General features: G+C 46.9%; 4 protein-coding genes and 1 pseudogene across 4 annotated transcripts; 2 read left to right on the top strand and 3 right to left on the bottom strand.

The window, feature by feature from the left end:
* The first annotated feature begins 4019 nt into the window (after positions 1 to 4019).
* LOC123399880 (heat shock 70 kDa protein BIP5-like) lies at positions 4020 to 6016 on the top strand. Its single transcript, XM_045094264.1, has one exon. It carries the CDS (start codon positions 4020 to 4022, stop codon positions 6009 to 6011), a length of 1992 nt encoding a protein of 663 aa, XP_044950199.1. The 3' UTR covers positions 6012 to 6016.
* A 419-nt stretch (positions 6017 to 6435) lies between these two features.
* Positions 6436 to 7579, bottom strand: LOC123399884. Its single transcript, XM_045094267.1, has 3 exons — positions 7082 to 7579; positions 6901 to 6965; positions 6436 to 6783 (listed from the first exon to the last, which is right to left on the bottom strand). The coding sequence occupies exons 1-3, from the start codon at positions 7317 to 7319 to the stop codon at positions 6649 to 6651; spliced, it is 438 nt and encodes a 145-aa protein (XP_044950202.1). The 5' UTR covers positions 7320 to 7579; the 3' UTR covers positions 6436 to 6648.
* A 99-nt stretch (positions 7580 to 7678) lies between these two features.
* Positions 7679 to 11172, bottom strand: LOC123396993 (annotated as a pseudogene).
* On the top strand, positions 10649 to 14888 carry LOC123399881 (calcium-dependent protein kinase 22-like). The gene is made up of 6 exons (XM_045094265.1): positions 10649 to 12044; positions 12157 to 12309; positions 12537 to 12652; positions 12746 to 12913; positions 13539 to 13769; positions 14282 to 14888. The coding sequence occupies exons 1-6, from the start codon at positions 11171 to 11173 to the stop codon at positions 14402 to 14404; spliced, it is 1665 nt and encodes a 554-aa protein (XP_044950200.1). The 5' UTR covers positions 10649 to 11170; the 3' UTR covers positions 14405 to 14888.
* LOC123399883 (glycine oxidase) lies at positions 12352 to 19319 on the bottom strand. Its single transcript, XM_045094266.1, has 10 exons — positions 18927 to 19319; positions 18683 to 18835; positions 18055 to 18269; positions 17888 to 17958; positions 17521 to 17680; positions 16782 to 16974; positions 16417 to 16572; positions 16206 to 16294; positions 15161 to 15254; positions 12352 to 12881 (listed from the first exon to the last, which is right to left on the bottom strand). The coding sequence occupies exons 1-10, from the start codon at positions 19225 to 19227 to the stop codon at positions 12871 to 12873; spliced, it is 1443 nt and encodes a 480-aa protein (XP_044950201.1). The 5' UTR covers positions 19228 to 19319; the 3' UTR covers positions 12352 to 12870.
* Between the last annotated feature and the right edge of the window lie 5685 nt (positions 19320 to 25004).

The raw sequence follows: 25004 nt of genomic DNA, 5'->3' as shown, positions 1-25004 counted from the left end.
GTGGCCACTTATGGCCTGCTAGCACGGTAGGCTTGTGGTATTTTATTTTAATTTTTCTAACTGTAATTTTCTCTCCTGTTTTTCTATTTTGTTTTCATACCAAACGAATTTTGTTGCATATGAAACTTGTCACATAATTACTAGAGAATATTTTGATCTAGTAGGAATTTTTTTAGGCCAATTTGAAATGACTTGAATTATATTAGGATTTAAATAGCCCACTTAGGTGTTGTTGGTTTAATTCTAAAATAGATAAGGGCATTTTTATGTTTCAAATGATGTTGGTTCCTACATGACAATTACTTAGAGAATATTTGCAACCCAACCAAGATTTTAGTTTTACGGTTTGAAGAAATAATTTATTTGACTTTATTTTAAATTTGAATTTGACTTTGATTTTTATCAAGTGAAAATTTGGCTTACTTAAACTTGATGATGTGGCACCATTAGTGTGAGGTCATTGTAGAATGATACTCGGGGTGTTATACTTCTCTCTCTTAGAAAGCATACGATGGATAAACAAATTATTATTGGGCAATTGATAGAAAAATGCATAGTTATGCAATTTTTATTCATGGAAATGATCATTACATATATGCATCACGTCCGTAAACAAGTAGACCGACTCCTACCTGCATCTACTACTATTACTCCATCCATCGACCGCTATCCAGCATGTATCTAGAGTATTAAGTGAAAACAAAGTAATGCTTGGAGAATGGTGACATGATGTAGACAAAGTAAATCCAATTAATATGAACGAACCCGACCCATCGTTTTACCCTTATTGGCAGCAATACAATATGTTTCATGTCCCTTTCTGCCACTCGGATTGAGCACCTCAAGATTGAACCCACTGCAACACACCTCTCCACTAAAGATAAATCAACCTAGTCGGCCAAACCAAATCAATGGATCGAAGAGAATTACGAAGCTATCATAATCATGCATATAAGAATTCAGAGAACACTCAAAAATTATTCATGAATAAATTATGCATAAACCCACAATTCATCGGATCCCAACAAATACACCATACAAGAGTGATTACATACAATAGATCACCACGATTCGAAAAACATAGAGATATACCATCTAGGTACTAACTACGGACCCATAGGTATGTGGTGAACTACTCACACATCACCATGGGAGCAGTAAGGTTGATGTAGAGTCCCTATGTGATCGAACTCCCCTCCGACAGGGCACCAGAACAGGGCTCCTGACGGGCACACGGTGGAAGTCAGACTTGCGGTGGCGGAAAAAATGTTTCAGGAGGGTCACTAGGGCTTTTTGGGATATTGGAGAATTTATAGGCCAGAGAACGAGAGTTGAAGGGATGGGAGGTGGCCCCAAGCCATCAAAGCGCGGCCACCCCCCCCCCCATGGGTGTGCCCTGTTGGCTTGGGGGAGCATCACGTGCCCTTTGTTCTTCCTCCAAAGCTTTGAGGTCCTTATTTTGTCCAGAAAAAATATTCAAAAAGTTTCAGGATATTTGCACTTCATTTAGTACAGTATCTGTGAAAAGCAAAAAACATGCAAAAATAGTAACTCACACTTGGCACTGGGTTAATAAGTTAGTGCTCAAAAATAATAAAAATTAGCAAGTAAATGCTTTCAAAGTATCCTATAATGATAATATAATAGCATGGAACAATAAAAAATAATAGATACATTGGAGACGTATCAAGCCTCTAGTGAAAACTATGGCCCGCGGGTCTACTTAATAAATTCTCTAAAAACCTAAAAAGCTCATTGCCTTTGTTTACTATTATTTTTACTTTTATTTTTATCTATCTATCACTATGAGAATTAATCCTTGCAAGTAACGAGTCCAAGGGGATTGACAACCCTCTTGCTCGCGTGGGTGCAAGTGTTTATTTTTGTGCGTGTAGGTGCTGGAGATGGGAATTTGTCTTGATTCTCATATTGGTTCGATAAACCTTGGTTATCGACTAAGGGAAATACTTACCACTACTATATTGCTTCAGCATTCCTCTTCGGGGGAAAAACCCAACGCAGCTCAGAAGTAGCATGTTCCTCTCGCTGCTAGGCATTGTTTTAATCCCCTCGCCCCCACCATGGCACCCCACATCTCCTCCTCCCGGTCACCGTGTTGTTAGGCAGTCCGCAAGAGCACAACCCTCTAGTGACATTCATGATAAAATCAACAAACTCGAGAGAGGAATATCAATGATTGAGGTTGTGCGGGGTTGCGTCTATTAGGCCTCATTTGGTTGTAGTGGATCCCGGTGGGAACCCTAGGAGAAGAATCCATAGGTTGACTTCAACTGGGGTGCCCACGACACCATTTGGTAGCCCACTGTCGGGAGGCACCCCGGCCATTTCCATGGCCTTTCCTCGGAAGGGATTTCATGATCTCATCAATCGAATAGGAAAAAGCGACGATGTTGACTCAATCTTCCCGAACTTCTCCCTCAAGCGACCCCCGACCTCCAATCAAAAGTTTCCCCTAAACCGTCGACGCCCCACCTCCCATCCTGTCAAGATCATCTGCCCGGTGATGGCGACGGCCTAGAGCTCTATTACTTCTTCTGCCGAGATCAACTACCCCTACTGGCTCCTCGCTCCTTCGACGAACAACAATGAGCTAGCTAATCAGAATCTTGAAGCTCTCCTATCCTTGTCAAATTAACGGTTAGCATAATCTCTTCCTTCTAGTCCTCTCCCAAGATGAGATTCCATAGCGTCAGTTCTTTGTGTCCCGAATTGAGCTTCCAAGGTGTCCCCGTTGACAAATGATGATGTTCATTTTCCAAGGAATTTTAGTTCGCAGAGGATGGTTTCACCCGGAGGACCTCGTGCCTCGGGACAACTCCTCTAGCATCCAAATGAAGCCTTAGTGATAAGAGGAGGGAATGCGGAGGTGACATCATTGATTATGTGGGTCGACAACGGGCAGCCTTGCTGTAAGATTAGCACGAGGTCGTTAATGTCCAGATTGCCTCACGCTGGGATGAGAAAGGGTGCCCCTGTATGGTGACCTGGACGACGGAGGTCGCGGAAGTTCGCACCCCACCCCCCTATTGGTCGGCCCATGGGTGGGACTAGGCGGGACGCTCCCTTTTTTTTTCTTTCCTTTTCTTTCTATATTAAAATAATCGGGATTACCAAAAGGTTCTAAAATTTCAAAAAATGTGAATTGTCAAAAACAGATCCTGAATTGAAAAATGTTCACAATTTCAAAAGAATGAACTTTTTAAAATTTAGGTGAACAATTTATTATGAGATTTTTTTAATAATCATGGTCATTTCTTGAACTTCATGTACAAAATTTGTATAAAGATTTTTTTTAAAAGATGGACAATTTTCTAATACAATGAAGTTTCTTCGAATTTGATGAACATTTTTTGAAAACAATGAACAAAATCGAATTTGTTGAAAAAAAGGGTTCAACTAACAATTTTTGAATTTTGATGAACATTTTTAATCCCATGAGAAAAAAAATTAATTCGATGAACAATTTTTTAATTGTTGAATATTTTTCTACATTGATGAACGGTTTTTGAATTCGATGAACAAAAAAATGTTAATGAAAATTTGAAAATAAACTTTGCAAAAAAGTGAAAAAGTAAATAATAAAAATAGAAAATTAAAAGTAAAACAGAAAAGAAAAAGAAAAAATAAATAAGAAAAGGAAGTAAAAAAAAGAACTTCAGTTCGTTATGATTTTTCTGTAAATTAAAGCTTCCATGAGGCCCACTCATAAAAAGGCCTGAAAAGCTCATAAACGAAGGGAAATCGTAAACAAAACAATCGCCGTTCCTAGCGATCGAGTCCGGACCGGCATGCATGCATACTCCACGTCAGGGCATCTTGCCAGCCGTCAGATCAACAAAACGCACGGCTGAGATCACCGGCGGGACGCGTCCAGACGTCACAGGACGATCGGTGTCGGAGACCGCCTCCGATTCATCATCCAGCACGCACGCACGCACGCTATGTCGCTATACTATATATACGAACGACGGCAAAGCAAAACAAATCAGTCGATCGAGATGGCTCGTGCGCCGACGTGGGTGTTCGCAATGCTCGTCGCGGTGGCGGCATTGCTTCTCGCGATGCCAGCCGCTTCCGCTGCGCCCACGGGAGGCGACGACACGGGCACGGTCATCGGCATCGACCTCGGCACCACCTACTCGTGCGTCGGCGTCTACCGGAACGGCCGCGTCGAGATCATCGCCAACGACCAGGGCAACCGGATAACCCCCTCCTGGGTTGCCTTCGCCGACGGCGGCGAGCGGCTCATCGGCGAGGCCGCCAAGAACCAGGCGGCCGCCAACCCGGAGCGCACCATCTACGACGCCAAGCGCCTCATCGGCCGGGACTTCGACGACGCCGTCGTGCAGCGGGACATCAAGCTGCTGCCCTACTCCGTCGTCGACCGCAAGGGCAAGCCGCACATTCAGGTGCGGGTCAAGGACGGCGACGTGCGCGTCTTCAGCCCCGAGGAGGTCAGCGCCATGGTGCTCACCAGGATGAAGGAGACCGCCGAGGCCTACCTCGGCGAGAAGGTCACGCACGCCGTGGTCACCGTGCCCGCCTACTTCAACGACGCGCAGCGCCAGGCCACCAAGGACGCCGGCGTCATCGCCGGGCTCAACGTCCTCCGCATCGTCAACGAGCCCACGGCGGCAGCGATCGCCTACGGCATCGACGAGAAGGGGCCCGAGAAGAACGTCCTCGTGTTCGACCTTGGCGGCGGCACCTTTGATGTGAGCGTGCTGTCCATCGACAATGGCGTGTTCGAGGTCCTGGCCACCAACGGCGACACCCACCTCGGCGGTGACGACTTCGACCAGCGCCTGATGGACTACTTCATCAAACTGATCAAGCGGAAGCACGGCCGGGACATCACCGGCGACCTGCGCGCGCTCGGGAAGCTGCGCCGGGAGTGCGAGCGCGCCAAGCGTGCGCTCAGCAACCAGCACCAGGTGCGCGTGGAGATCGAATCGCTCTTCGACGGCGTCGACTTCTCGGAGCCGCTCACCAGGGCACGGTTCGAGGAGCTCAACAACGACCTCTTCCGCAAGACGATGGTGCCGGTGAAGAAGGCCATGGCGGACGCTGGGCTCAGCAAGGCTGACATCGACGAGATCGTGCTTGTCGGCGGCAGCACCAGGATTCCCAAGGTGCAGCAGCTCCTCAAGGACTACTTCAACGGCAAGGAGCCCAACAAGGGGGTCAACCCCGACGAGGCCGTCGCGTACGGCGCCGCCGTGCAGGCCAGCATTGTGAGCGGGCACGTCGACGAAAACACCAAGAAAATGATCCTGCTCGATGTCGCGCCGCTTACGCTAGGCCTGGAGACGGTCGGCGGCGTGATGACGAAGCTGATCCCGAGGAACACGGTGGTGCCGACGAAGAAGACGCAGGTGTTCACGACGTACCAGGACAAACAGACCACCGTGTCCATCATGGTCTACGAGGGAGAGAGGAGCATGACCAAGGACAACAGGCTCCTTGGCAAGTTCGAGCTCTCTGGAATCCCGCCGGCTCCGAGGGGCACGCCGCAGATCGAGGTGACGTTCGAGGTGGACGTGAACGGCATCCTGCACGTGAAGGCAGCGGACAAGGGCACCGGCAAGTCGGAGAAGATCACCATCACCAACGAGGACGGTCGGCATAGCCAGGAGGAGATCGACCGGATGGTGCGCGAGGCGGAGGAGTTCGTGGAGGAGGATCGCAAGGTCAAGGAGCGGGTCGACGCACGGAACAAGCTCGAGACCTACGTGTACGACATCAAGAACACGGTCGACGGCAAGATGGCCGACGCCATGGAAAGGGATGACAAGGAGAAGGTCCAGGATGCAGTGAGGGAGGTGAACGAGTGGCTCGACGACAACCGGGAAGCGGAGAAGGAGGACTATGATGGGAAGCTACAGGAGCTGGAAGACGTGTGCAATCCTGTCATCACGGCGATGTACCAGAGGTCTGGAGGTGCACCGGATGATAACAATACTGAAGAGGACGATCATGATGAACTCTAGGCATATTGGCAGCTTTCTAAGTAGATCTTTAGTATTATATACTATAGTTTCATTGTTTTTTTAGAATATATATATTATATATATATATATGTTGCATCTTCCTGTGATATAAACGTGTGATGTAATTAATCCTCTTTTATACTAGCTTATTATTGATCACTAGTTCAACGTAATTTTTCCCGATCTTATGTGTGCACTCTATGTTTCAACGAGTTAATGTATAACTCTAGCGAATCTCAAGATTTGTGTGTACTTACTCACTATCCAAATTCTTGTCAAAACTTAAATTTTGCACTGATTTTTTCAGGCATTTTTTTGTTTTGCAAAAGGAACAAGCAGATTTTTTTTGGCGCCATAAAAGGAACAAGCAGATAGGCTCTCGAGTTCCTTTAATGACAACAAAAGCTCACAAATATAAAACAAATGAGCAACGGCTAATTTGACGACGGGCACTTTTACGAGCGCCGGGCCGCGCTTTTCGGCGCTAGTGCTTATAGTACATATGATGATCTTAATGCCCTTGCAAGGTAACAAGCGTCGATCGTGTATGTTATAGCAGGACTAGAGATATATTAGTTTGAGAAACATACAGAACTGTGCAACGCTACGAACACACATGCAACTTTGCTCCATGTTCTCAATTCCTCCTCTCCTGCCGCCACCACGGCGAGTGGTGGTCGTTGGGGCCGGAGCCCGGGTAGTCCTCCAGCTCCATCTCCATCTCCATCCTTCTGCTGACAGCACCACGGTCGACATCTCCCGCTACGACGGCCTGGGGCGATCATACCAAAAAAATTCAGGCCAATTACAGTTTGCACCTGGCATATTACGGTCTGAAACTGCTGCTAGCTACTTGGATGAACACAAATAGCCAAAATACTATCATCACCTGATCATCTGCTCCACTGGAAGCCAGGATTGCCTCGGTCTCCTGCAGCTGCGCCCTCAGGGCCGCTGATGCATATGGGAATAAAATTGTCCTCTCAGTCAGAACAGCATGAGCTACTCCCTCCGTTCCACAATTCTTGTCAACGGAGGGAGTAAATCTCTAGATGGCATGATACATTTACCAGTTGGGAATGAAGTTGCAGCCCTTGAAGCATGGATGAGGCAGCAGAAGCCGAGCAGGGTCACCACTGCCAGGTGCAGTGCAGGCAATCTCTCCATCTGTCTCATCTGAAGCATTTCTTCAAGTGTTCCTACCCATGAGGGCTCATGTAGAGGACCTGAACTGCAAGCTATTTTATAGCACAGTGAGAAGTTATCATGGAGCAAGGAGCCACCCACAGATTGAGGCCTCTGAAGCATCCTCCACAACCGTAGTTAGTTGCTATATACTTAAGTAGTTAATCACCTTTTCCAAGTGCTTCATTAGCTCACATGATGAGCTTTTTATGACTGGAAAAGTAGGTGGCTAGCATTTCGTAGGCATGTGCGCTGTTTTTTGAAAACTCGGCGAAAAGGGATGAGCAAAAAGGAGCGATTATAGCCAGGAATAGGTTGCAAGGGTATAAGTAAAGCAGAAATTTAGGGCTCAAGTGTACATTGCAATTTCTTGCATATAGGATGGTGACATGGTGCAGATGATTCTGAGGGTTTTTCTTCCAATCCGGTACCGGATGTTCTTATCCTGATCGATGCAGCCAGTCTGGGCTTCAGACCTCAAGTAAACTAAAGTAGGTCCCTTTATTTGGAGCTCATAGTGGCCTCAGCACTTAGGTAGATAGTTTGTGAGCCTCCACTAAGGCTGAATTAAATTATCTGATCAAATAAAACTGCACTCAAAAGCTCACCAAGTTGGTTTTGCCCAGTTGAACCTCGACACCTAGCAGAGGACATCCTAACGTTTAAGTTTGTCTCTAGTTTGACATGATCAGCACTACATTCAAAAAATTGCAGACAATGTCAGACACTGGCCGGGTTATCCGTTTAAGTTCTATACAGAACTGAGGACTCAAGCGGCAGACCGAAGGCGCCCTCCTCGTCGACCAATGCTCTGAGCTGCCGCACCGCACTGCTGGAGCCGATGTAGTTCTTTTTCGCCGCGAGATACATCACTCCATATGGTGGCCGCAGGCACTGCAAGGGCAGGAACAACAGAGTGAATGAAGGTCAAGGTTAAGCAGGTTCAGTTTCGATGTAGATGCGAATCCGCATAATGCGCCCCAGGAAGGTACTCGCTGCCTTTATTGGGCATTTCATGGCGAGAGAGAGTCTTCCCTGGCAAAATGACACTGGAGAATAGCATTACAGTTTTAGTAACTAACCTTTTTGATGAGCGAATAAAGGTTTTGAAGAGAGCTTGCGGAGTAAGGGATCTCATTCACTAACTCATGTTGTATCCACCCTCATCTCCTGAACATCCCTCGTTTCCCCTCTCCCATGCACGGCTGCCTGATAGTTTTGTAGATCGTCTCGACAAGGTTTCATGGCAGATATTATTTCCATCCTGGCTGCTGCAACCATCCAAAGGGTCGTCTTCACAGAACCCTAGTCCCACTCCCGACAATGCATCCACCTCATCCTCCTGTATCACTGACAGGACCGTGTGAAGCTCCTCCCACTCCCCAGCATAGAAATGGATGTCTTGAGGCAACTGTTGCCATGATGGAGTAAGAGGGCTTCCCTGTTGGCGACTCTGTTTGTCTCGAGCTTGCTCGAGATTTACGAGCACATTGGGGATTGTTCTGCATCTTATCATTTCGGCACTGGGATCCTGAAAATGCACTGTTGAAGCTCCCTAAAAATTGTTTGGAAGGAGGATATCAGAAACATAAATAGATTGTTTGTGCGTTCTATTTCCAGAAAGCAAAGGATATTTATTGCAAGTGCATCAGCCAAACAGAGAACAGGTACTAGAGTTTTTTCTACATGGACACAACAATAATGAACAGTAATATACTAGATAGATATGTGGTAAATGACATGGGAGACTGATGGCAAGTGAAATCTGAGGTTACTTTGTTGAAATAATAAAGGCAAATTTTAATATGCTCCCTCTTACCCTCTCTTTTTACATGTGAAGTAAGATATACTCTTGCCTCTCATGTGAAAAGAGGGGGTAAGAAGGAGCATGTTAAAACTGCTCAATAATAAATAAAGAGAAAACAAGGATATAGCTGCAGTACCTTCAGGCAAGAAAATATCCCAGGAAGCCCATATCCGCAGCTCAGCTGCATCAGAAAAATATATAACTGAAACAGTTTGCCAGAAGAACTGCACATTCATCAAAGATTCAAAGTAACGCCCATGTGTTTAGCATCCGAGGGACCTAAAGAGCAGACCAAGACCAAAGAAGTAGCTTCGATGCAAGAGCCTTTTCCTCAAATAACATGTGTTTCAGTCTTTCATATAAAGGACCAGTTTAAGGAAGGGCACTAGTAAACAATCATGCATAGGAGCATAGCATTATCAGAAATTACATAGACCGAAGCTAGAGTAGTACCTCTAAAACACGTTTGCTTCTGAATGTCAATAGCCCATCACGGATCTCATTCTTGAGAACATTTACTAGCTCAAGTGAAGTCTCACAGCATTTCAAGGGCCCTAGTGTAAAAGATAATTAAATCCAAATCCTCGCCTTTCCAAGTAATAAGTACTCCCTCTGTACAGAAATATAAGAGCGTTTAGATTACTACTTTAGTGGTCTAAACGCTCTTATATTTCTTTACAGAGGGAGTGCAATGATATAACTGGTGGGGCTATTACTCTTACCTTCGCCTTTTGTAGCTGCAAGATCTGATCTAGTCCGACAATATCAACAACACTGAACTTCCCCTGAAACAAGTTTAAAAACAGAAAATCACCACTATAAGCCTACCACATAAAATGAGATCCATGGGCACTAGCACCCAGGACTTAGTTTTATAGAAGAATCCCACCCGGGGCGAGCACCAAAAAATCAGACCACGACGGGGTTCAAACCCTGGTCGCAGGGTGCCCACCCTTGCCACTAGGCTGTATAACAAGTCCATAAATCCTTACGCCGTTCCGCCGCAATGAACAAAAATTAGCTGGAACAAGTAGCAAGTATAGGAAAAAGTAATCAGTCACCTTGAATATATTTATCCCGTTCATCTCAATATTGTCGCCCGCATACTTGTATGGATGAACATTCTGCATACCAATGCAAACGATGCTAGCTCAGTCAGCAGATAACGAATTGCCCTTTATCGACGGACATGTTGTGATGGCAGGGCATGTAACTTTGCCATGAACAACAATTGGAAACAAGCAAGCTGTGATGGGACAATCTTGACTGCCGGCGACGGCAGGCGTGACTGATCCCTCTCGGGCACGATTTCGACACAGTGAGCTGCGGCCTTGTTGTGAGACAGTAAACCGGCGAGGCATTGCGAGAGCAGCGACCCGACCGCATTGCCTCGCCTTAGGTCAGTCTGAGACAGTAAAATCACAAATTAGGTTGAAAGCAATAGTGCATCCCACATCAGCATTACCCCATCATTTTATTATCTCATCTAAAAAAGACATCAACAGTGGCCGAAATAGAGTGGAGAAGAGAGTAACCACACAGCCCCCAACCCCCATTTAACGAATCGAAAATGCCGAGCCAAGCAACAGCAAGTGGTAAGCATCGCGAGACAAGAGCAAAATGAAGGAGGAAGGTTTTACCTGCCTCAACGCAAGATCTGGCCCCCGGTGAAAACCCGCAAAAAATTCGCCGGACGGCTGAGCTGGAGAGGGGATTAGATGAAAATCCAATCAACCGAAGGAAGGAGGCAGTTGGCTCATCCGGAGACGGAGGAAGAGAGAGAGATGTTCGCGCGTGTGAAACTGATGCGAGAATCGGAGCGATGTGTTAGTCTCCGTTAATCTCCAGAATGTCTGATGGGACGAGGCCTCTCACATGACCGTGGGCCTAGACAGGCCGGCCCGGCCGGGTTTCTCCCGTACACACAACAGGCCGTACGGGCCACGCAAGCAGTGGCGCGCGCTCGTCGAGTCCGAGACCAGCGGCCGACCGCGCAGACCGGTGGCGTCCCTCTTTCCCTCCTTCCCTTCCACCCCGCCCGTGCGTGGCGCGCACACGCAGGCAGGAACGCGCGAACGGAGCCGAGGCAGGGGGCGCGCGCTGAGGCGGAGGCGGAGGCGGAGGCAAGCACCCGGCGGCGTCCGTCGACTGGCCGTGCGACGGCGCCATGGGTGGCTGCTACTCTGTCATCGCGGCCTCCAGGATGCTGGCCCGGAGGCGCGCCGCCGCCGCCATCATGCCCGTGGCCGGCGCCGACGACTGCCCCCCGGCGGACGACGCCGCCAACAGCGGCAGCGCAAGCAAGAAGAAGCGCAGGTCGACCAAGTGGAGGCGGAGCGCGCCGATCCTGGGCGGCGGCGGCGGCGGCGACGACGACCAGTGCGTGCCGGGCGCCGGCGGTGAGTGCTTCGCCAAGCGGTACCGGCTGGGCGCGGAGCTGGGGCGCGGGGAGTTCGGGGTGACGCGCCGGTGCGAGGACGCGGCCACGGGGGAGGCGCTGGCGTGCAAGACCATCCGCCGCAAGCGGCTCCGCCGCGCCGCCGACGCCGAGGACGTGCGGCGGGAGGTGGAGATCCTGCGGCGCATGTCGGCGCTGGAGGGCGCGGAGGGGACCGTGGTGCGGCTCCGCGAGGCCTGCGAGGACGCCGAGGGCGTGCACCTGGTGATGGAGCTCTGCGAGGGCGGCGAGCTCTTCGACCGCATCTTCGCCCGGGGACACTACACGGAGCGCGCGGCCGCCAAGATCGGCCGCACCATCGCCCGGGTCGTGCAGCTTTGCCACGACAACGGGGTCATGCACCGGGACCTCAAGCCCGAGAACTTCCTCTTCGCCGGCAAGGAGGAGGACTCGCCGCTCAAGGCCATCGACTTTGGCCTCTCCGTCTACTTCCAGCCCGGGGAGCGCTTCACCGAGGTGGTCGGCAGCGGGATCTACATGGCGCCGGAGGTGCTCATGAGGAGCTACGGCCCGGAGGCCGACGTCTGGAGCGCCGGCGTCATCCTCTACATCCTCCTCTGCGGAGTGCCTCCTTTCTGGGGAGGTGCCTTTCTTACTTGCTTCTTTCTTCGGCCTCCAGGATGAATGCAGCTTCATTCCTCCTCTGGTTCCCAGTGCTCATGTTGTGATTTTATGTCCCGATGAACCGAGCACAGACACCGATGAGCGCATCGCTGAGTCGATAATCCGGGGTGAAATCAACTTCGAGAGGGAGCCATGGCCCAAGGTCTCCCACACTGCAAAGGACCTTGTCAAGAAGATGCTTGATCCGGACCCTGCTACCCGCTTGACGGCAAACCAAGTCTCTGGTAAGTAATGTCCACCTTAATTTGGTCTAGTACTCGCGGACAGACCAAACAAACACAATATGCATTCACAAATTTGCTACAAGTTCACAGCAAACTTGCTACAAGTTTGCTACTCCTACAAATTTGCTTATTTCATGATACTATTGGGAAACCGGAGGTCTACCGATGCATTACCAATGGTGTTATGCACTGAACTAAGAGCATTAATTTCGCCTCCTATGAAACAGAGCATCCGTGGCTCAAGAACGCCGACAAGGCTCCGAATGTGTCGCTTGGAGAGCTTGTCCGATCCAGGCTTAAGCAATTCTCATCCATGAACAAGTTCAAAAAGAAGGCACTCGGAGTAAGTTGCACGGAACCGGGCCACATTGTTCTTGATTTTTCTTCCAGCGTGGTATGTTCTTTGATGTGAATCGTTTTCCAATGATTAATGAAGGTCGTTGCCAAGAGTTTACCGGCGGAGGAGATCGAGAACTACACTCAGATGTTTCAAACGATGGACAAGGACAAGGACGGTACTTTGACGCTTGAGGAGCTCAAGGAGGGCTTGCGGATAAACGGTCATCCTGTTCCTGAGTCAGAGATACAGATGCTGTTAGAAGCTGTGAGTGCCTACTATATGCACTTTGACGTTTTCATTGATCTCTTATATGAACAAAGTAGTTACGATGATTGGGATAGTAGAATCTAGATTAAAATAAATCAAGTGGAAGCTGTACAAATGCAATGAAAAATGTTAATCTAGAAACATGCCATTGCAAAGTACTCGATTCCGAGATATGCTGCTACAGAGTTCTACTTTTGGAAACCGACTCTGCTAACTTGCTGTAATTGTTTGAGATAACATTGTGAGGCATGAAAAGACAAATATACCATTATCTTCATTTTAAAGGAGCATTTTCTTCCATTTAGAGGGGTATTTTGATTGTAATAGGATTTGAACAATAAAGTTAGCAATGCCATCTTATAAAAGTGGAACTTGGTGGGGACATATCTCACAATTGAGTACTCCCCAGTACTTAGCAGTGGCACATATCTAGCTTTCTCAATCCTGGCACGAGTCTAAGTGCAATTGAAACCAAGTACTCTCCGCCTCGAATTACTTGTCGCAGAAATGTATAGAAATGGATGTATCTAGAACTAAAAATACGTCTAGATACATTCATTTCTGCGACAAGTAATTCACATAAAAAAACAATATGTTCTAACATAGTCTCTTCCTTTTCCAGGGTGACATAGATGGAAATGGCACCTTAGACACTGAGGAGTTTGTGACAGTCTTACTTCACATCAAAAAAAAGAGTAATGAGGAGTACCTACCTGAAGCTTTCAAATACTTCGACAAAGATGGCAATGGATATATTGAAATGGAGGAATTGATGGAGGCTTTAGGTGATGACGAACTAGGCCCAGATGAGCAAGTGATTAAAGACATTATACGTGATGTTGACACGGACGAGGTCAGTTTAGACAACAAATTAATCAATAACATTGATCACTTAATGCTGCTGTATTTCAAGGAAGTGGACCTTGCTGATTTTGAATCCTGTTACTGTAGAGTGTAGGCACCATTTATCCATTTCAAATGAATCCAAGGTAATTTTAAGCTAGCTGGATTGTTTACCCTGAACCTCAGTTTCAAATCCTGAAACTGTATACGGTTTGAGGCTGTTTCCAGTGAAAAGGGCACATCCGAAACTATCCGCTTTCCCCCCATCTTTTTCAGGAAGTGCCAACTAATGTTTGACAAAAGGAAATTACCACACCTCGAAAGAAGCGTAAATCAATAACAATCCCCATAATTTGCTGAAATGCCGGCATTGTTTAGTGTTTACCTAATTCTAGTGTAATGAGAAATCCATGAAGCAATCATAACTAACATATTGCTGCCATCCATGGGGTTTTCCAGTCCAAGAGTACACAAACACATTCTTCTATAGGATAACTGACATTTTATATGCATATGCAACAGGATGGTCGCATTAGCTATCAGGAGTTTGAAGTGATGATGAGATCTGGCTCAGATTGGAGGAATGCTTCTCGGCGCTACTCAAGAGCAAATTTCAGCAACCTCAGTCATAGGCTGTGCCAATGACTTCTATGAAACAAGACCGATCCAAGCAGCAGCTAACCCACTGAGTGAATCAAATAGAAAGTAAGCATCAGTAGATGACCTAAAACTCAATTCGGATTACTGGGTTTGGAGGACATCCGGATTTAAAGAATAGCCCATAACCCAGTTGCTTGGATGACAGAGTTCCTCAAGCAGAAGCAGAAAACCCAATGGCATCGTCCTTTGTACTGAAACCAAAATATTTCACACCTAGGATACATACTAATGACTTAGGTACGGAGAGATGTAAGGGAAGAAAAGCACTTCCCAAATTTTGACATTTTACTACTGTGTCAAATTTTAAAAGAAGTTGAATCCAATAGAAACAAAAATTTCATGGATCAACATTACGAATTGTCAAAAGGAGCATCCCAATTTCCATCCTGTATACTTTGTGTAATGAACTGATACATGGCATGCCAAGTTGTCATGAACTCCAATGAGAATGGAGAAGTTCAGAAGAAAACTGCTAATTAAAAATTAAGGCAGATATAAATTAGGGTAACAGCCTCCATTTGGAAGCTAAGGTAAATTGTATTGATATGCTATACAGGCATTTGTCCAAAAGAACATGAGAACTGACACGTCTTACATTAAGTCACCTTCAAAACTAGCTGCGAAGGCGTGAAATATCAGTCCTAATTTGAGACCATGTTGCAGACATAAATAATGCCATTATATTGAACCATACCAGCAATTTAGTCGCAAAAAGGTTACCACGGTGTTTATTAGGATTACCTGAAAATCTATTTTCTATGGAGAAAGGCGTGAAGTCCACTCTTCCAAGGTCACCAAGAATCATATCCGTCACCATTTCAGCAGTACCTAGCGCCTGAAGTAAAATTGGCACAAGAAGGATATCAGTTTTTATTAATTTCTTAAAAAGGGAAATATCAGTAGAAATTTATCTCAACCATTAAGAATGTGTAAAGCTCATAACTGTATTTAGTCAACCATCAAGCAACTGTTTGTTGTTGTTCTATTCAATCAAGGAAGCAAGCTTTCATAGCAAGGAAATGCATATTCTGAGAGAGACAAAGGCATACCACCGTATCAGTAATTTCCCTATGCCAACAGGAAAATTCTTTAACTATAAGATTGCATATGTTTATCTAAATATAGCATGGAAAAACTGTCAAGTTAAATAAAGTTGTACTCCAGTCTAGAAAATTAGCGCGTACTCATCAATGTTAAGAACTTAAGATCCAAAGTTCTGTGATGTCGCTGCAAATGTCAACAATGTTTTGAGCTACTTGTAGACAGATGGGTTCAGAGTGATGAATATTACGAAGTAAATGACACGTTATCTATGTAGACGGAGCTTGATCAAGCACAACATAAAAATGCCTTAGGCTTTAGCTTTCTGGTGGTCGATATTCACCAGTCTGCATCTCAGTACAGCCTCATTCTGCACTCTAGATAGACGACTTCCAGCTTATGTATATGGAACTCAAAAGGTGAACATCAACACTGCAGAGGGCTCAAAAAGAAGGCAGCGCGCCTACTGACATATTTGGAATATGATGTCTGCATGCAAGGTGATTCAACTGGTCGTCTCTTAGAACTAAAAGTACCAAAAGTGCTATCAGGGTAGCACAGGGCACAATTAATTATGCAATGAATGGGAACACTCCCAGGAATAGGGGTTGGGATGGGGCTATCTTTGCTGTAACTCCTGTTCTCCAGGAGCATGGAAATGTCATATGCTAATCTGCTTAAAAGAAATACTAGGCACACAGAAGGAAAAAACATTAACTGGAGCAGGTTTGCACAATCGACTTACCAAAGCAAGTCCACTTCCCTCATGTCCTGTTGCAATCAAGACATTTGACATATCCGGAACAAAGCCAATAACTGGCTTCCCATCAGGCACTGAAACAGATGAGGCATTTCTTTCCGTTACTATCAAATATAGAGTGCAAAGCTAATAACATTGCATTGAATGATCTTTGAGGCTCTATTGTGTGTGTCGTTCTAAAACTGAAGGGGCTTACTGTAGGGGCGGTGCCCGATTCTGATTTCTTTGTCCTCGTCAATATCAAGATGAATATTGTTGAGGGCAGGAAAGAATTCTCCTGCACGGTCCCATATACTCTTCAGTATGGATTTATCAACCTCCCTCGAAAATCCTTTAAACTCCCGGCTGCTTCCTGTTAAAAAAAATGTTTGTGATCAAGGATTCATATTTTCTAATGTAGTTGGCGAAAAAAGTTAAATAGAAAAGATATTCTGGTATGAATAAAAAAAATAATGAATGAGAAAAAACTTTATCTACTCATCCATAGATTTATTTCAGAAGATCTCAAGAAAGGCCCGCAAAAGGTGGAACAAAGGGATAAGTGTGGACTCTAAAGATCACCTAAAACTAGATGCCCTTTTGTATTTAATGTTGCTGTCATTGATATGGATGCAGCGGCTTGGTCATCTTCTTTGTATTTTGGGGACAAGTGTACGCTATTTGAATTATCGCCCTGATGGTCAACATATCCCAGCTCCATTATGCCATGATTCAGCTTTAGCCTGTTAAAATTTTCCAACACAAGCAGATGACCCTGAAATGGATAATGTAAAAATTACACTTTTTATGTTGTGAGATGTTGAAGCAGTTAGTTCTTAAATAGCATGCAGAAAGGATCAGCATGTGAATATTATACTTCCTCCGTCCCAAAATAAGTGTCGCTCACTTAGTATAAAATTTGTACTAGTTTAGTTATAAATTTGCGACACTTATTTTGGGACGCAGGGAGTATTAGGGAAGGAATGCGGTCAACAATTTCGCATGGTTTATTTGTCTAGCATAAGTATGTCATTGCCATAGGATAGTATACGCGAATTTTATTTACAAAGCAGGTATAAACTGGTTTCATATTAAAACGAAGACAGCAAAGTACACAAGAGTGTCACAGAAAGTGCTGCACAACAGAGATTACATAAGTTTACTATCTCAAGTAAATATGGAAAGAAAACCATAAAGGGTGGATGTTTTTGTTTCACCCCAGTTTGTTTGTACTTGCCATATTACGGAACAAACGACAATGGTTAATCAAAGATATTCCATATCAAAGGTTAATCAAAGAAATTTGGACAATACCACGTACCTTTCGTGGCTTCACAGGAATATCCAGTGTACAATTTGGTCCTAGGAAACTATGCAATAAGGACCGAGTCCAAGCACCAGAAGCAACTACAGTAGCTTTCCTGCCATATAAGATGTTCTTAGAAGTTTGGACACCTTCAACCCTTCCAGTAACCTCTGATCTGCATAAAGTAAAAAAGCAACATCAATAATACAGAAGAATGGAAATGGTTTGGAGTGGATGAAAAGGCATCCTAACAGGGTGATGGATAACATCAATGTCAAGCTGATTATAGAAGCTACTTTGCTGCATTTCCAGTAGCTAGCCTGATAGCTGGTGCTCTTGTGTTCACCAACAAAAGTAGTCTGAAAAGAAGAGGTATTCATACCTTATCAATGACATGGCAGGATCATTGTAGAGCTCCATATATCTCCCTTTTGGAGAATACGACCTGTTGATCTAATAAGAGAAAAAATTAACAGTTAGAGATGTGCAAAGATTCTTCTAACTGCACTTATCATAGAAGAATCTAAGGAGAACTTATAGAGAAGAAACCTTTTCAATCAAAGACACGGCCTGGAACGCATCAATCTGACGGTCTTCGGGTAAGAACATAGCACCGCCATCATTTCCAACACAGAGTGCCGGTTCTAATGCATGCAAGGAAGAGGCAGACAAGCACTCCGCACTGATGCCTGCCTGAGACAGAACCTTAGTCTTTTCCTCCAGCGTAGCCAGCTCTTTAGAGGTTCTTCCAACCAATAAGCTTCCTTAAGAAAACAAGCATTTCACTTTCTGTTCAATCTCTCGTCGTGACTTGAGAAATGAGTAATCTGGGATGTGCATATATATAGTGAAGATGCAGCAAGACATGTCATCGAACAAGTAAGTCATTTCAAGTGTACCATAAATGTGCAGTGCAGCTGCACATATCATCAGAAAGTCCGGAGTCCAAAGTAGCCTTAATCAACTAACTTAGTCATCATACTCAAATCTACTGGACAGAGGAGATGCAATTAACCTTTTACTGCCATTTCGAACAAAATATACTGCTACTGTGATTATTTCACTGACTAGTACGGAGTATTTAACTAGCTTCAGTCTTCAGTCTTCACTGACTACTGACTAGCACCATTTCGATCACGAGTCAACGGGTTATCGACAACTGTCACATGGGGCTTACCTGTCTTCATCCACCCGAGGCTCTCGCGCGCGCCGCCGGCGCCGTGGCCGTCCATCTCGGCCGCGAGGTCCTCCCACAGCTGCTTGCTCCGCACCGCCAAGTCCCACGTGTCGCTCCCGGGCGTCCGGTGCGACATCCACACGTACCCTTGCCCTGCAGCAGCGCCGCCGAACCCAAATCAGAACCCTACGGGATGCACCCAAGCTGACCTTGGCATACGCGAGCGCAAGGAGGGGATGGGTACCTGCGCCGGTGGCGCCGGAGCAGGGGACGGCGGCGTCGGCGACGGCGACGGAGAGCGGGGTGTGGAGGAGGAGGTGGCGTGCGATGGAGAGGCCGACGATCCCGGCGCCCACGACGACCACGTCGTGGTGGGAGGCGGGGGCGTGGGCGGAGGGGGAGGCGCTGGATCGGAGGGCCGGGAGCGGGCGCCGCCGCCGCCGCGGGCCGCGGATGGAGAAGCGGTGGGCGCCGGAGGACGGGGAGGCGGAGGGGAATGGCGCGGCGTTGGGGTTCGAAGCGGAGGAGAAGGCGACGGCGTCCATCGGGAGAGGAGACCGGAGGCGATCAGGCGAGGACTGTAGGTGCGAGCTCGGGAGGTAGGAGGAGGAGGGAGTGGCAGCAGGTCAACGGCCTTCATTTCAGAGCATGTAACGAAGCTGACGTGGCCGGTCTGGCCCCATCATCCAAAAGTAGGCCGCATTCGTATCAGGCCTCAGTTCGAGTCTTCGTGGCCCACGCTAACTGGGCCGGTCATCATGTGTACACTTACGGACTGCTTGTTTTTTCAGAGAAAAAAAATCCTCCCGGCTACTTATGCCAACTCTAGCCGACCGTTCTTCAAAAATAGAGGAGGATCAGGCCGAGTAAATTAAATTTTGGCCGGACCTAGCCAATCCTCTAAATGTAATGGAGTTATTTTTTTTGTCCATTTGCATTTCATTTTCGACCATCGAAACATTTTTCTTTTTTTTCATTAAGGAGATTTTGATATATTGAAGTACATAATTCATCAGTTCGTCGATACGAGAACGAAACAGAAGAAATAAGAACTATAATTAGACACTTTGGTTGATATCCAACATCCATAACTATTTTCACTAGTTGGATTAATATTTTTCTTTGTCTTCATTTTTTATTATCTCTATTGGCTTTTCTAGCTTGCATACTCTTTTATTTTTTCGGTTCCAACGAATTTGCTATTGCGTCGCATCTAGTCCCATGCATCTCTAGTCTCTACTCTAACAACGAGTGCACAAACATCTATAAATTTTTTCGCTATCAATAGATGGATGTAATATTCTTCCTAAAACCAACTCTTGCATACATCCTACACATAATTTTGAGAAAACAATGAGCTAGAAATTGGGTCGAATCTAATGAACAACCGAATCAAAACTCGCACTCATCCTATATTTTTTGCACTTGAAGAACACGAGTAAATTGCCAAAAATCATCACAATTGTGTCCGTTGATTCCAAAAGTCATCGTTTTCATAAAAGTTTGTTGAAAGCACCTATTTCCAGTAATCTTGTTGCTGAAAGCACTAAACAACCGGTTGACCACATTTTGACACCAAAACTTATAGCGGGGCCATATGTCAGGGCCATGTGGCATGGGATAACGGTTTGGGGAAACGGCCATCCTGGCTGATGTACGGGGTCCATTTGTAGTAGAGAGAAGAAAAAAAATCGTTTTCATCTCCCCCCATGAGCCACCTCTTACCGCAAGAAAAAACCATGACCACTCCCGATCGGATTGGAAGGCTTGTGGCTGATCCATCGCCACGCACGGGAGGGCCGGCGGCTACACCCTCCGGCCGGCGAAAGCCGCCGCTCCGACGTGCTTCTTCGCCGCGCCCACGCAGGAGCAGCTGGCCCGCTGTTGCTCCACTTGCTGCCGCAGGGGAGTTACTCCTCGTCGTCGGCGTCCATGGCGGCGGCGAAGGGTAGGTGCCCTGCTCGACTTCAACGCTTAGACGGAGGAGCCGGTTGAGGCTGAGTGGACTCCGCGGAGACGTCCCCGGCTCGTCGGGCATGGCCCCGCACTATTTGCGGACGACACCTGCCGAAGGTCGCCATCGAGCGTGTGGGCAGATGCACGCTGTACCTGGCGGCCAGCGCATCATTCCAGCGCCGCTCTTCCATTTGTGTCCGGATCAAGGTGTGGCCAAACGCGCCGCCGACGAGGTTGCTGGATGGAAGGCCCCGCTTCTGTGCCATGTCCATGTCACCCGGAGCCCCGGACGTTGGAGACTCGTTGGGCACGGTCAAGAACACGCTCCGCGTCCATGGCAGCGGCGACGTCCCGTCGTCTCGGCCGACGAGGCGGTCCTCCCAGCAGGCCAGCAGGATCTCCCGGCCAGCACGATGTATCGTGGCACGAGGAAGAGATGCAAGCCACATGTTCGATAGAATGCCACAGTGAAATGTCGGACGAGCCAAACGGCGTGAGTGTTTGTTGCCACATCAGTATTGACACATGGGCCCAGCTGTCAGTTTTCGTGTCAAAACGTAGTCAAGCGTCCGTTTAATGTTTTTGGCAACCAGATTACTGAAAATTGGTTTTTTTGGAAAATTTTATGAAAACGATGGTTTTTGGCACCGACGCACACAATTGTGGTGTTTTTTTTGGCAATTTACTCGAAGAACAGCCATCCGAGGTGTTCCAGTATGGTCAAAACTCGACGCACCACTTGTTGAGGACAGTCATCGTACTTTATGACCGATAATGGGGAGTCGACGAGCTTTTGGGCGAGTGCCAAGACCGGCCGACGATCGGGCATGTCTTTACCGGTGAACTGCTAATGAGTGAGAGCCGAGTGGCTAGAGGAGGAGGCCATACCTGCATGCGGCGCAAAGACGTTGTCGGGGCTTTGAAGTTCAGTACCCCGTCAATCCATGACAGAGGCGCAGTCGCCGGTAGCCGGATGCGTCAAATTTGGCGACAACGACATCCATAGATCGATTGATTTTACGCTGACAACAAAGCAAGAGATGCTCAAATCCGAGTGGGCGAGGATCGGGAGGGGGTGTCTATGGAGCGTCTGTTGTGGCGGTTGGTGGCCAACAAGGATAAGAAGGATGGCGTCGGCATAGATGTGAGACATGAGTGAGGTGGGTGAGGCAGCGGTGGAGAGATTTTTTCTTTTCCTGCAAGCAGTAATAGTCAAGTAAATGTAACGGAGCAAAACCGAAATTATCCTCTCCTCTATCTGGATAAGGGATGGGCTAGAGTTGGCATTGTCGGCTCCCGGTGTGTGTATGTTTCTATGATCATGTGATGCATGTCAATGAGCTTCCAGCAAATTTTGACGGTAACGTGGGGAATTATTTAGGAGATGTTCGGTTCTATACCTTGAATTGCCATACTTTACCATATATATTTGTCAAGCTTATCTAGGGTTAGTTTAATAAAATAAAAGTCACAAGTTAGTAAGGGAATCTTACCGCATATTTTTTTTTCTATGCATAAGATGTGTCTTCAATTAAGCACACATCTAAGTTAATCAAACTTGTTAAACCTTAAACGTGACGATCTTTAACAAGCTAGGTCCCAAACCAAACAGCCACCTAGTCAGTGCGGATGCATAGGACCACAAGCTGGATGTCCACATGATTGATGGGGTCAAACAACACCACAGGAAGGTGTGCCAAGATGTCAACACTATGGCACTCTCCAAGCCCGAGTGCTCCAAAAGAGGACAGCGCCTCGCCATGCCCAACCCAACCCAACCCCGTGCCTGGCTCCATTTAAAAACGCGCCCTTCGCACAGATCTCCTCGCAATTGTCCCGCCATCACATCTCTCCCGGTACTGCATTGTTCCTCCTCTGTATGCGTCGAGTGATTGCTTGACGTGCCGGCGAAGAGAAGCCGGGTCCAGAGGAGTGTCTCTGAGAAAACAAGCGCGGAATCTTCTTCTTTTTTTCGATTGGGAATTTGGATCGCAGTTGTTTTCTCAGGTCACCCCTTTGGGCTGCCTCCCTTGATCCGGCGACCTGTTTGGGACAGCACATGCTGCTCCCACGAATTGCTTTCCCCAGCCGGGTGGGGGGGTGAGGCGGTACCCGCTCCGGTGTGTTTTCATCAACTGGTATTTTTCTCGTGTTTCCTTTCTTCCTTGTTGAGTGCGCAGTGATTCCAGTGGAGAAGATGCGGTCGGCGATCGGCATGGACGGATCCTCAAGCTCGAGGTGGACGGATCAGCGGAAGCGGAACGCCTTTGCGTGCCGTGCGTGTCCGGTGCTTCCAGCGCGGCCGAGGTGCTCCAGGGCTTCGTTCTGTGGGTGTACACGGCTAGTGGCAGCGGCTTTGGAAAATGTCCATGCTCTTCGCTATAAACTTGATCAAAATTTACGAGTCTGACGGAAATAATTTTATGCACTGAAGTCTACAGTTTGGCAATGAGGGGATACAGAGGAGTAGATTTCACTTTTTTATCCCCGTGAGATGGGGTTTGTGACAGTTTTTAATCTGTTCAGCAGGAATTATTATTCAAAATAAGCAGAGTCTGTTTCGGTTTTTGTTGTTGTTACCCCGTCCAGCCCGGCATACTCCCCCGTTTCTAAATATATATATATTTTAAATATTTTAATACAAACTACATGCGGATGTATGGACATATTTTAAAGGCCACGCTACGCGTCAGCCGGATGATAATGTGAAAATATCCGTCGCCTCAGTGGCCGTTGGATGGACGCGGAGTTGACCATCCGATCTATCCATCCACTAGCGTCATCTTCTTTCGCACGGTGTTACAGAACAAACCCTGCAACGGGTTGCTTGTTGCGAAAAGTCCAAACCGGTGTGTGCATAATTTCTTTAAGTTGTCTTCACTTTTATGCAACATAGCTCATGTTACGGAAGAAACTTCTGCAACATTGGTGTTGTTGCAAAAAAAAATTCTTCACCTTTTTGCAACATAGTTTATGTTACGGGAGAAACTTCTGTAACATTCATGTTGTTGCAGAAAATTTGAGGGGAGTCATGAGAAGCCAGGGGCATATGTCATGTGGGACACGTGTCGTATGAGCGAACAAGTGTTGTGTTACGAATTTGTTTTTATCATCATCTTTTTACAACATAACTATTGTTGCAGAAATTTTCTTGCAACAAGGAGGATGTTGCAGCGTTTTTTTTCCCGCAACCAAGTCAATATTGCAAAAAAAAAAATCACGAATAGAGTTTTGAAACATAACTAAAGTTGCAGAAATTTTCTTGCAACAAGGAGGATGTTACAAGAAAATAACAATTGTCATTCACCTAGAGCTCCGTCGAACGGTGCCGAGGGAGGTGAGGCTTCACCCGTCCCCGTCGCTGACAAGGTTTGCTTCCTGAAACAGGTGACCAGTTGCAGGAATAAAAGTAGGTACAGAACGCATTAGTGGCCAGGGTTCCAAAAAAATAAGGATTAAAAAAATGTGGTGTGTGTGGTCCTAATCAAGACGCGTGGCGAGCATACCATGCGGCGGAAGTACGAGGAAAGATGGTCGGTTGAACACCAGCTTTTCCCATATTTTAAAGCGTAGGTTCATTCATCTTACTTTGTATGTACTCTTTCATTGAAATATCTAAAGAAAACCTATATTTAAAAATGAAGGAAGTAGTTAGGTGCAGTTTCATGCTCACTTACAAAACCAAACAAACACGGTATCGATTCATAATCCACATGCTACCATATAAGTTTGCTTATTTCTTGATATTATTGGAAAATGGGACGCTTAGCGATCCACCACAAAATAGTTTTATGTGGTCAACTACAAAATAGAGCATCTCAGGCTCAAGAACAACTATAAGAACATCTCTAGTAGACCTCATATAATGTCCTGATCCATAAAATAATCGTTAAAATACGGGTCGGCACGAAAAATGTTGCCCGACCAGACCCGCAAACGTGTTCGGTCCGTAAAAGAAATTGCGGGGCACGGCAAAAGTTCGCCCGCAACCTTCAGATTCACACAGTGGAAGACCGACCCAAGCTCGCCCCCTATCCGCAACGAGATTTGACGAGAGGGAAATTTCCGCGCGGCCGTCCCCCCTCCCCCCTCCTCGGCAGCCATTGCCCGGCCACCACGTGCTCCGGACCATCTTCCCTACCATTCTTCGTCGCCATGGAAGCCTCCCAGCCGTCCCACGTCAACGTGAAGGTCGCGCACGCGCAATCCCCTCCGGCGGATCTCGTCGCCGGCCTTGTCGCCCCACCATCGCCTAAGGCACCAACGCGCCTGCACGCAAGCGGCAGGGCAACGTTGTCGTGCAGGGCGACAATCCGTCTGTCCCTGCTAGAAAGGCACGTGCGTCGGGCGCTGCCGCTGCTGCGCG

This window comes from Hordeum vulgare, chromosome 5H, assembly GCF_904849725.1.
Source record: "Hordeum vulgare subsp. vulgare chromosome 5H, MorexV3_pseudomolecules_assembly, whole genome shotgun sequence".
Classification (NCBI taxonomy): domain Eukaryota; kingdom Viridiplantae; phylum Streptophyta; class Magnoliopsida; order Poales; family Poaceae; genus Hordeum; species Hordeum vulgare.
Note: the sequence above shows the minus strand (reverse complement) of the source record. Positions and strands in the feature narration are given on the sequence as shown.